At 34.2% G+C, this 13,423-nt stretch overlaps 1 protein-coding gene across 1 annotated transcript in view; it reads right to left on the bottom strand.

Annotated features, from left to right (window-relative positions):
• Window positions 1–13,423, bottom strand: part of LOC150086740 (plexin-B-like) — a 415,555-nt gene that overhangs the window by 40,367 nt on the left and 361,765 nt on the right. Inside the window, exons 27-29 of the mRNA XM_090372733.1 lie at window positions 11,322–11,396; window positions 7,838–7,904; window positions 7,093–7,239 (exon numbers count right to left, since the gene is read on the bottom strand). Coding sequence (XP_090228859.1) covers window positions 7,093–7,239; window positions 7,838–7,904; window positions 11,322–11,396 — 289 coding nt within the window. The remainder of the gene's footprint in view (window positions 1–7,092; window positions 7,240–7,837; window positions 7,905–11,321; window positions 11,397–13,423) is intronic.

Here is a 13,423-nt window from a genome sequence, read left to right as displayed (position 1 = left end):
AGCTAAAGATTATAATGATTTACGCACCAACATCGAGCCATGATGATGAAGAGGTTGAAGAAATGTACACTGAAATTGAGAGTCTTCTAGATGAGCAGAAAACACACTACACTATTATTATGGGGGACTTCAATTCTAAGGTTGGAAAAAGGCAAAACAGCGCAGAAAGAGGAACTATAGGAAATTTTGGAATTGGTGAAAGAAATAAAAGAGGTGAAAGACTTGTGGAATTTGCAGAATCTCAAGGAATGTCAGTAATGAACACTTTTTTCAAGAAAAGGGTGAACAGAAAGTGGACATGGAAGAGTCCAAATGGATTAACAACTAATGAAATCGACTTCATCCTCACTAACAGAAGATATATTGTGAATGATGTTACCGTCCTGAATAAGGTAAATGTTGGAAGTGATCACAGAATGGTAAGATGTACATTTGATATAGATGTAGGAAAGGAAAGGAAAAAACTGACTCGAGTAAATAATACAAAGGTCTTTGAAATAACAGAGGAGGAGAAAAAGCAGTATGTACTGGAACTTAAGAACAAGTTTGAGCTTCTGCAGACTGCTCAGGACCAAGATATCGACGAGGAATATTACAACTTTCTGAAAGTGATAAAGCCCAAGAAACCTATAGGGAAACAGAAATCCAAAGAAGAAAAAATTAGTCAAGAAACACTTGTCATGATGAACCAAAGACGACAAATGAAGAGCAAGAAAAACACTGACATGGAGAAAATTGAGTATACTGAGTTATGCAAAGCCATTAGAAAGAGACTCAGAGAGGAAATAAGAAGATTTAACACAGGAAAAGTAGAACAAGCATTAAGGGAAAACAAAGGATTTAAATCAGCAGCCATGAGCAGTAATACAGAAAGACAAATGATACTGAAACTGAAGAATAGTGATGGTGTACTTATAAACAGCAGAGAAGGCATAATTCAAATAGCAGAAGACTACTATAGAGAATTATACAAGGAGCAAGGGAATGATACCAGCAGTGGGGAAGACGGATTGCAAAGTAGCAACACATACGACATACCCGATATTCTTCCTGATGAGGTAGAACATGCATTGAAGAAAATGAAGAATCGGAAAGCCCCGGGGGAAGATGAAGTTACTGTAGAGTTGTTAAAATTGGGAGGAAGAGACATAACACAAAAACTGGCAAGGCTCTTCACAAAGTGCATTAGAAAAGGTGTGATGCCTAAGCAGTGGAATAATGCAATCATAGTTTTGCTGCATAAGAAAGGAGATAAATCAGAAATTGGAAATTATAGACCAATTAGCTTGTTATCCCATATCTACAAGTTGTTCACAAGGGTCGTTACTAACAGATTAGAAAGAATACTTGATGAGAATCAACCGAAAGAGCAAGCTGGCTTTAGGACAGGATTCTCAACTATGGATCACCTTCATGTAATATCACAGCTAATGGAGAAAGCAAATGAATATAAAACACCATTATGCATGGCATTTGTGGATTATGAAAAGGCATTTGATTCCATACAGCATAAGGCAATGTTTCGGGCACTGGAAAGACAAGGCATAGATACTCCATATACAGTAAACCCCCGCTATTCGCGGTATCTGTATTCGCGGTTTTGCGTATTCGCGGTCGCTGATTTAATATAAAATGAAACCTAAAAAAATGTGAATTTTAAAGCGCCGTGAATATTTTCCGCCATAAAAAAATATGGGCGTGGCTAAAATTATCTTTCCCGGTCAAAACAGCGCTCAGTGGGTGGGAGAGAGGGGTGACAAAATCGCAAGCGTGGATGTTTCTTGCTAATCCCTGTTCAGTATGTGTTATGCGCTTGTCATGGAAGGTTTTGTCGTTTACTTTTAATTTATATGCTTATAAATTGAATAAATTTATCAATTTATAAATTGATATGCTTACAAAAATGATGAATCTACCGTTACAAAAATGATAAATCTACCCCTACAAAAATATGGCTACGAATAACAAGAGAAATGTGAAAATATCAAAGAAGGTAATGACATTAGCGAATAAAATTGAGTTATTAGATAAAATTTCTAATGGTGAAAGTGTCTCCTCAGTGGCAAAACATTATAAAATCAATGCGTCAACTGTACGATCAATCAAAAAATCGGAAGAAAAAATCCGCCGTAGTGTCCGTGAAAATGCGCTAATTGCTTCAAAAATTTGCTCTGTAACTCGTGATGTTAAATTAGAAAAAATGGAAAAAGCTTTAAATCTGTGGATAGAAGACCAAACTCAAAATAAAATTCCGTTAAGTTTACTCATCATTCGTGAAAAGGCAAAACTCCTTTATCAACACTTTAGCGAAACTGGTGATGGCACTGGCGGGATAAGTTTTTTTGCTAGCAAAGGCATTTTATTATATTTAATATTAAATTGTTTCTTATTTTCATTTCGATGCCATATGCTTGCATTTCACTATGTACTCTCAATGTACATAGTCATATTATGAAGGCGCCTCCGTAGCCAGGTGGGAAGGAGCAGCAGTGCGTAGCACACGCTTCTTGATTAGACCGGGGTTCGAACCCGTCACCACCAAATACGGAGGATGCGGAAAGGTCAGGGAATGACCACCGCATATCCCGGAGCAATATGGTCTTAGTTGCTAATGCTCCTAAAAACCAAAAAAAAACAAACAAAACAAACATATTATGAAGGTACATATAATACATACATAGACAAAATTTTAGACTAGTTTTTCTTATATATTTCATACTTTGGAACGGAACCCCTTTATTATTATGGGAGCCATAACTCAGTATTCGTGTTTTCGGTATTCGCGACATTTCTCAGGAACGTAACCCCCGCGAATAGCGGGGGTTTACTGTATTATGATTTTGAAGAAAATATATGAGAGTGCTACATCCTTTATTAGACTAGACAAAGACAGTAGCAAATTTAAAATCGAGAAAGGAGTTCGACAAGGAGACACAATATCTTCGAAGCTGTTTACTGCTGCCCTTGAGGAAGCTTTCAGAAGATTAGACTGGTCGCAGAAAGGAGTCAATGTGAACGGAGAGTACCTAAACCATTTACGATTTGCAGATGACATTGTGGTCATAAGCCACGATCCCAAAGAATTAGAGGAAAATCTTAATCAGTTATTCACAGTTAGTAAGGATTTTGGACTAAAGATGAATATGGCTAAAACAAAAGTAATGATGAACAAGTATGCCACGGAAAGGGAAATAATGATTGAAGGAGCAGTAATTGAAAAGATGGAGTCATATACTTATCTGGGACAAGTTATTAGCTGTAATAATGATAAATGGCTGGAAGTCAAGAGAAGAATAAATTTTGGATGGATAGCATTCAGGAAATATAGTCACATACTGAAGAGCAATATCCCAGTTTGTCTGAAACGTAAAATAATGAATCAATGTATACTCCCCACCATGACTTATGGAAGTGAAACTTGGGCACTCACCAAAAGAATGGAAGAGAAGCTAAGAACTACACAGCGAAGAATGGAACAAATTATATTGGGAATCAGACTGTTAGATAAGAAGAGAAACACATGGATTAAGCAGCAAACTCAAGTAAAGGACATTCTTATCAAAACTAAAGAACTAAAATGGTCTTGGGCAGGACACATAGCTCGAAGACATGATGACAGATGGACTAAGAAAATAACAGAATGGTACCCAAGAGGAACTAGAAGAAAACCTGGAAGACAAAGGCGGAGATGGATAGATGAAATTCATGAGTTTTTGAGTAGTAAATGGATGGCCAGTGCTCAAAACAGAAGGAACTGGAAAGTTGCTGGAGAGGCCTTCATCCTGCAGTGGATTGAAAATGGCTGATGATGATGATAGTAGTCCTTTCAATACATGTTCACAGGTGGCTAGTGTATTTCATATTAGTTGGCAAGCAAATGTGACAAGGTGGACACTCTGTTTTTAAAAGTTAATTAAAAATGTTTGTGTGTTGTTGTTATATGATGAAATTTTGGATATTCTTAAAGAGATTAATAAGAAAAAAGAAACTCTGGGCTAGGAAATGGACATTAGAGGATCCATACGTGAAGGTTCTGCTTTGCTTTTAAAGAACTGTATTCAGAAGATCCTTAAGAATATAAAATTTGCTTAAGAATGTCTCCATAAAATTTTGACATATTGCTGAGCCTGGTCACTCCTTTAATTCAACACTCTGACACTTTAGTGAGAGATGCAAAACCAGCGAGAACAAAATTGGAAATAACATTATTGTATCTTGCCACAGGAAACAATTACTGAACTATGCAGCAAGGCTTGTCATTGCCAATTGTAGAACAATATTTAATAAAGCTGCATACCAGGTTTGCATATTTTTATACTGTAAGATGCCTACGTTCCATAAACATTTGTATTCCCTAGAGCCAGTAGTAGGCAACTTTTCCTGCAGTGTGCCTGCCATATATATGTTAAAAATGTGTTACATGCCACTTAGGGACAGAACAAGACAAAACAAATTTGGAAAGGGCGAATCCCCATCAGAGGCTACATACACTAACAGGTTATAAATGTGAACAGCAGATCCTTACCATTAAGTTGAAATCCAGGTAATAATTTCTGACAATACAAATGGAATTTAAACTATGTGTGCTTACCTTTATTTGTGGTTTTTGAAGTTGGTTGTATAATTTTTGCCAATTCAGGAAATGTGCCACGAGTGCTGCAGGTTGGCCACCCCTGCACAATTCCGCAAACCTCACAGTGATGTATTCACCCCACTTTGACTTTTTTCAACACTGGTAAAATCAGTAAATAAGTTTTATCTAATTTGTGATTATTATTTGGATAACTAGAAACCTTTCAGGTTATAATTCTAACTGTTAATGGTGTTTAATACTGTCCTTTAGATATAATTAGGTTAACCCATGGAATGCTGAATCATAAACCTGTTGACGTGGGATTAAATATATTATCCAAGAAAACATCACTTCTATGCTACTTTTTTCACATTTGATATACCTATTTATTTTATAGTGCTATTCACTTACTGTTTGGATAAGATACTAGTAATACAGAAAGGTACAGAAACTGGACAAAAAATTAGTTACCTGTGTAATTTTTCAATTAATAATGTATTAATGTGTAATTTTCCTTCGGTACAAATAACTTCATAAATTCTCACTGGTAGAATTCAACTAGATGCCTTAAGTAGTTTATAACAGTATTAGCCCATTCTGAAAAAAATGAGCCTGTAATTCATTCAGATTTTGTGAATGCTGTTGTTGTGTCTTCACTTTCCATTCAAGTTAGTCTCATGTGTTCTCTATAGGATTTAAATCTAGTGACTTGGTTTGCCAATTTAAATGCCCTACCATTCTGTCGTGTTCCTCATGCCAGTTTAAAGCAGTTGTCATCCAAATGAGTGTTCCTCAAATGTTCAGCAAAAGGCACAACCTAATCATCCAGAATATTTGTATAGCCAGCCTGAGATTCATCCTGGTTGGTATTTCAAGTAGGGACCCACTTCATAATAGTTAAAACATCTCCAAAGCATCATAACCCACCGCCAGTCTATATGACACCTTGCATACAGTCTGGATGGACTGTCTCATTGCATCTTCTGTGAATTTAGTATTACTCAGGGATCTTATTCCACATATCCAAGTTACACAATTCTCTCAGAAATCAGCTCATTTTATCTCTGGTTTTCAGCAGTTCTTGTTTTGTTCGAAATCTTTTCCTTGACATGATTAGACATGATATTTGTCTCCAATCATGATCACTTACCAATTATGTTGATTTCACTTATCTTTCTGAAAAACATTATCAAATTTAGTTACTTCTTTACCAGGATATCCTTTAGACCTGCCAAATATCAGTGCGATGTTGAATCAGTTTGGTGTGACATGAGAATGGTGAAAATGAAAATGAGAGACTGTAACAAACAGCTAAACAAGAAATAGAGTGGGTCAGTAAATCAGAATGTCTTATAATGAGGGATTTTAACTTTCCAAATATTGACTGGAAATTGTGAGTTTTTTTCTCAAATATTAAACAAGACTTTTGTGGATTTATTGGATTACTGTTTTCTACAGCAGCATGTTAGGGAGAAAACAGGAAGAAGCAATATTCTTGATCTGATTATCAGCAGCAATTCTTCATGCATATCCCTTAGCCATAATTATGAGAGCATCTTTGGATTTAGAGGAGGTTCCTATGGACTGGAGATGTGTGAATGTATCCCCAATTCACAAAGGTAGATCAAAAGGTGATATGAATAATTACAGACCTGTTAGCTTAACTTCTGTTCCAGAAGGATAATGGAGTCACTGGTTAAAGAAGTAATACAGGACAATCTAGACATAAATGCAGTTATACTGCAGTCACAGCATTGATTTTTAAGGGGCAATCTTGTCTGACCAATCTGATTGGATACTATGATGAAGTAAGAAAGGAACTGGATGCAAAAAATAATTTTGATATTATATACTTGGATTTCGGAAAAGCTTTTGATACTGCTGCACATAAAAAACTGCTATATAAACTGGAGCAGTGTGGCATTAAGGGCAAGTTACTGCTATGGATAAAGGTGTATGGTTGATTATTTGAACAAACCTCCATCTGTTCTTATGGAAGTGGGTAATTTGAATAAATTCAAGGAAGAACTAGAAAAATTATTGGAGGGGATGAACAGGTGATGTGGAAAGTTTTTTTTTTTTTTTTTTTGGCTGATGCTTTATAAGCTTCTTGCATCATGCATAAATATTAATATTAATGTTATCACTCCTTTTTATAGAGAAAATGAGCTAATCTTATACTCTTAATTTCAGTGCTGTAAGGCATACAAGCAAGCAAGCATACAAGATATATGTGTTCAAACTATTCTATGCCCTAAATACCATGAGTGATTAATTTTTTCAATTGTCTGTAGTCCTTACCATTATCCTATTGGCTATCATACAGCAAAGCAAATTTAGGTTTATTTCAATTATATATTACTTTCAATTTAAAATTGAACATTTTTTCTTCATTTTTTAAATGATAATGATTATCGTTCATAGGATAATTACAGAGCATTAAGATGTTGTACTTCATTTCATTTGCCACACTGCAGAGTCCTTAAAAGAATAAAATAAATGAAACATATTAAACTTACCACTGTTGAATATTCAATTTGTTCTCTTAGTAATCTCTCCTCTGAGAGGGAATAACGGGCATCATGTGTAAAAGCATCAACAGGACCCTTTTCCACTTGATGCTTGATAGCACTGAACAGTAAAAACAAAGAACTTCCTGCATAATCCTAAATAATGGAAAAAAAAAATTTTTTTCTTTACGCCTTGTTTTCTACTATTTTATTCATATCAGTTAAATATTAATTACATAATGCTGTTTAAGAATCAGTGGTGGAAATGCACAGTTGAAAACCAACATTTAGGAATATATAAAGAAATTTAGATAACATAAAATAACAGGCTACATTTATAATATTATACATAGTTTTATAATAGCATTAAAAATTGAAATGACAATTCATTATGAATTTTTCATATTTATTATAAGTGATGCAGAATAAAGTCATATTATTACTTTATGATTTGTCATATTATATGATATTATATGACATATAATTATGTTATATATTATGACATATAACATGACATATATTATATTAATATAATAGGCCATTTTAAAAAGTATAATAGGACATCTTATTCTACTGATAAAATTTCCTGAAAGGTGATTCATCACTATATATATCACAAAAAAATAAGTATAATGAACAAAATTGAGTCAGTTAGTGGCAAGAATTAAAAAAAAAACAGATGGTTGCTAAAACAAGAAAAGCAAATATCATATTTGATTTTTTATTCTTGGATAAGTACACTTTTGGGACTTACCTTAATGTATGTATACATACAAAGTGCCATCCAATTGGTTAACATCTTCTCAACTACAGATTCTGTCCTGAAATTGAATAGGAGAGTTAAGGGAGAAGAGTAAAAAGAAGTTTAAGAGAGTTAATAAAGAAGGGGATTAAGTATTTAAAGAAATGATTTAATCATTAATTTGAGCAAATTAAACTGTCATCCATTTTTTGATGATATAAATTATAGTAACTATTAAAGTATATATATATTGATCTTTGCCAACTGTTATCAGTACTGTATATAACATCAACATACATGTTTTCAGTAATTTTTTTAATCATTTCTTATCCATTTTCAATAAATAAGATTATTTGAAAGCTCTTCATCAAAAATGCAACTTTAAAAAAGCTTTAAAATAAATAAATATTCTTAAACATATCAGAAATAAATTTTCAACAAGATTTAACCACATTATACACACAAAATGCACAACACTTTCATTTAAAGTGATCAATAATATAACAAAGGGCACTAAAATAGTTAGCAGTATGGAAGAGTATTAGACTTTTATTAGATAGAGTACTGATTTTTTGAAAATTTAAAGTTCTGCAAATTTAATCCTGGGATTTTTCAGCTTGTGTATTATTATTCAGTATTCTATAAGCATTTATTTATGTGATTAAAAAAATAGCCCTTACAATTTGTGTATTAATGAATATCAATAGCCACTGAAAATCAACAGTTTCTGTATTCATATTAGTAGTGGTGATTAAAAGTATTAGTAGTGGCAATAATGCAAGAAAGCATGCTTATATAATTTGAAAAAAAAATATATTCAAAATTACCCACTTCCGCATCAACAGATGGATGTTTATTTCAATAATCAACTATCCACAGGCTGAAGGCAAATTTTTGCACATTGATCCAGCAAGCATCCTTCTTCAATATGAATTTATGTCTCCTCATATGTGTAGTCTGATCAAAAGAAAGGATTCCAACAGCATTCAGCTTACTTAATCCTTTTAAAGCCTTAAACACCTCAATCAGATTTCCTTGAAAGTGCACAGTCTCTGGGTGCTGCAATTTGCAGAACTGAAGTCGTTCCAAGTAATAGCACTATTTTGTTCCCCCTCACTAATCTTGTTGCACTTCTCCACACCTGTTCCAACAGATCCATATCCTTCCTAAAATGAGGCTTCCAGTCCTGTATGTATATTCAAGGTGGCCTAATGACCGCCTAATCATTATACAATGGTTAGGCAAACATTAAAGGCACCTGGGGTGGATGGAATCTATCCAGTTATATTCCAGGAGGCAGCGAGGGAAGTTAGCAAATCCTTAGCCATAATTATGAGAACATCCTTAGATTCAGGGGAGGTCCCCATGGACTGGAGATGTGCAAATGTATCCCCAATTCACAAAGGGGGTTCAAAGGGTGACACAAATAATTATAGATCTGTAAGTTTAACTTCCGTTGTGGGGAAAATAATGGAGTCACTGGTTAAAGAAGTGATGCAGAATCATCTAGACAAGACTGCAGTAATAGTTCAGACACAGCATGAGTTTGTTAAGGGGAAGTCTTGTCTGACCAATTTGATTGGGTACTACAATGTGGTCACAAAGGAACTGGATGCAAAAAATAATTTCAATATCATATACTTGGATTTCAGGAAAGCTTTTGATACTGTTGCACATGGAAGACTGCTTTACAAATTGGAGAAGTATGGCATTAAAGGCAGTTGCTGCAATGGATAAATAGATGGTAGAGTGGGAGATGGCAGAGAGTGGTAATAAATGGACACTGCTCTACGTGGACTAATGTTATTAATGGAGTGCCCCAGGGTTTGGTGCTGGGCCCACTGTTTTGTGTTTTTATCAATGATATCGATGAAGATATATCAGGCTTAATGTCCAAGTTTGCAGATGATACAAAGGTTGGCAGGGTTGTTAATGACAGTAAAGACAGTATGCTACTGCAACAGGATCTAGAAAAGTTAGGCAGATGTGCTGAGAAGTGGTAACTAAAGTTTAACATTGACAAATTCAAAGTACTCCATCTGGGTAGCAGTAACCCAAGAGAAATGTACCAAATGTATGGTACTACACTCAGGGAAGTGGAGAATGAAAAAGACCTGGGGGTAATTGTGCAGTCAGATATGAAGTTCCCTGAGCAGTGCAGATGGGCTGCCAGAGCAGGTCATGGAGTTTTGTCAATGATATATAGGAATTTTACTAGCAGATACAAAGAGGTGATTATCCCCTTGTATAAGGCAATGGTCAGTCAAACCTTGAGCACTGCATACAGGTCTGGAGGCCTCATTTTAGGAAGGATGTAGAGTTGCTAGAATGAGTTCAGAGAAGGGCAACAAGATTGGTGAGAGGAACAAAAGGGTGCTCTTACCAAGGGAGGCTTAAGTTGTGCAAGTTGCAGCATCTGGAGACTAGGCACCTGTGAGATGATCTGATTGAGGTGTGTATAAAGCCTTGAATGGTTTAAGCAGGCTCAATGCTAATGGGATACTTCCGCTTGCTCAGATTAAGAACCTGAGGGGCACAGATTCAAATTGAGGAAAGACAGTTGTAAAATAGATGTGCAGAAGCTTGCCTTTAGCCAGCAGGAAGTTGATTGCTGGAACAGACTTCCATCTGTTGTTGTGGAAGTTTATAGCTTAAATAAATTTAAGGCTGTACTAGACAAACATTTGGAGTGAATGGATGGGTGAAATGGGATGGTTTTTTTTTTTTTTTTTTTTTTTTTGGCTTATGCTATATAACCTTGCTTTCCTGCATCATATGCCATATAATTAGCCCATTAACCATTAACCAGTTAGGCAACCATGGGATAATCAGCATCTTATCATTGCTGGAAAAATTCCTCTATATCATTGACAAAACCCCATGAGCTGCCCTGTCAGCCTGTCTTCACTGCTCAAAGAACTTCATATCTGACTGCATAATTACCCACAGATCTATTTCATTCTCCACCACCCTGACTGTGGTACCAAAGTCAGTACACAGAAGACAATTTAGAAGAAAAGGTGACAGATTATATTTAGTATGAATTTAGCAGGAGTGGCGGGACTGTTGCTACATAAGATTATATATCCTTGCATTGTTTTGTCAATACTAATAATAAATTCAATGTTACTGAAAATATCAAATAAATAATACAAGGATTCAATAACTATATAAAAATTAACCATATATTTCAAAATATAACTCCAATCAAGGTCTATAAAATTTCCATTCTGGATATTCTAAATTTCATTATAATTAAAACACTACGGTAATCGAAGATAATAAAGCACTCTAAACCTACCTTGGTATTATTATGTTTATTTTAGAATTGGAAATATGTACATAATGGAGTCAAATGTACATATTTTCAATTCTAAAATAAGCATAATAATACCAAAGTAGGTTTTGAGTACTTAATTATCTTCAAACAACATGGTTTACCTACATATCAAGCCACTCAAGGAATACCTTAGATCATACTACGGCATTTGTTTACCTTCGTAACATCAACTGAGGATGCTTGGTTCCAACGTACTTTTCTATTAACCTCAGCAGCAATTCTTTCAGTATACTGCAAACAGTAAGAAAAATATTACATTGCCTTCATTTCTGCATTATTATTATTAAAATGGTAAAGTAAGGCTCAGTAGTGTAAAAACTTCTTAGAGTAATTTTAAAAGACTATTTTATCTAAGTTGCATATAAATTTTCACTGTCAATGAAATCATATATTTATACAGTTGATTCCAGTTATTTGGGACACATTGGGACTAGTGCATTTTGGCCCGATTAAGCGGCTGTCCCAATTATCCAAGGTTTCACGTAAATAGGTCATTGTGATCACATTTGTGAAATTAATTTTAATTCTATTAAACAGCAATTCTAATTAGCGAAAATAGAAGGAATATTATCCACAGGCTATAAAATTAAAGATATATTAAGCACAAATTTACCCTCTATTACCTTACCAAAAATTAAATGATACATGAAAATTGGAAGAATATATGTTATAATCAGAATAATTAATATGTACATATTAACTGGTTGACATTTCTGTTCACTGACATTTGTGGGTGGAGATTAAAATTTAAAACAGTAAAAAGACAAGCAATCAATAACAAAGAACATGGCACACACAAATTGCAAGTATCACGATATGTGCAAATGAGAACGGAGTAACAAGTTATGAAGCTTTAAAAATAGGAATGAAGAGAAGATTCTGAAAATTAAATTTTTTATATGATTGAAAATTCCATGGAAGTGTAAACACATTTCACCATAACAACCCACAGAATTCCAGCTGTCGGTATTATCGCAAATTCAATAAGATCGAGTTTACTATCTGTTTATGATAGATTGCACTAACTAAAAAGCCCAATAAACAGTTGACTGCTAATTGTTTTTATTGTTTTATGGTTGTGACCTCCAGAAATCCGACAGAACCACGTGGTATGGTTGGAGACAATCATAGGGTAATCTCCAGTGATGTGGTCTCCTTCCCCGATTAAACAGTATATTGTCCCAATTAAGCGAAGTAAACCCTGGCTATTTTCTCAACTGGGTTCTGTTTTTTAAGATTTGTCCCAAATAAACGGCTGCCCCGATTAACCGGTGACCCAAGTAACCAGAATCAACTGTATTTTTACAATATTAATTAATTTAATAATTCATTAAATGAATATGTTGGGATTTTTCATCATAATAAGAATTACATGAAATTCAATGAATACTAGGACTTTTAAGAATTATTTTACAGTATAAATTTAAGCATGATTTTAAACATGGAATAATTATTTACAATATATTAAAAACTACTTATAATTTTAATGTGTGCTATGATGCCCAAAAGCCATCTGCACATTTCCATATTAGGAGAGATAATGTTTCTGTAATGTCATCATTGTATTACAAGAATTCTGACTGCACATTCAGACATTTGGAAACAATATTCTAAAGAAAGACATCCATAAGGTCAAAAATATTAATTTCTAGCATATGATCACTGCAAACATCCAAAATATCACTACCTGAATTATCACTATTTTAGTGAATGAAACTGAGTGTTGGTCAATGATGTGTACAATATTATCTAATATAACTTTATGTAATATAATGATGCTGTTTCCAAAATTCAACCCTGTTTTGCATTACCTTTTTACATGTTTTCTTTTCAGATGGAAATTTGCTCATGTCCAGCAAATTCTAAAAAAAGGGCAACAAATCCTTTCCTTCCAATTATTGATCAATTACACTTACCTCAAATCTTTCCAAAGAAATGGAGATATATTCCTATACCATTTCAAATCTTTCCATCTGATTAACAACTACCAGCAAGGATTCAGTCACGCTTGATCCACTCATGATATCTTGGCTTATGTTACTTTTATTTGGGCAAATTTCATGAAGTTTGGAGAAACTTAAGCAGTTGCTTTTAGCATTTCAATTCTTTTTGATTATGTTCCATCTTATGGTCTGTTTTCTGTCTTTTGTATCTAAGTAGCCAGTTTTCTCTTTGGACACTCACTACACATAACGGGAGATAACTTTCTGTCTTAAAACTTCTCAACTAATTCTGAATTTTTCCAAGGTACTGCTCTT

This window comes from Mastigoproctus giganteus, chromosome 4 (assembly GCF_048544385.1).
Source record: "Mastigoproctus giganteus isolate SK-2022 chromosome 4, ASM4854438v1, whole genome shotgun sequence".
In the NCBI taxonomy this organism is placed as follows: Eukaryota; Metazoa; Arthropoda; class Arachnida; order Uropygi; family Thelyphonidae; genus Mastigoproctus; species Mastigoproctus giganteus.
This window is presented reverse-complemented; position numbering and strand designations above follow the sequence as displayed.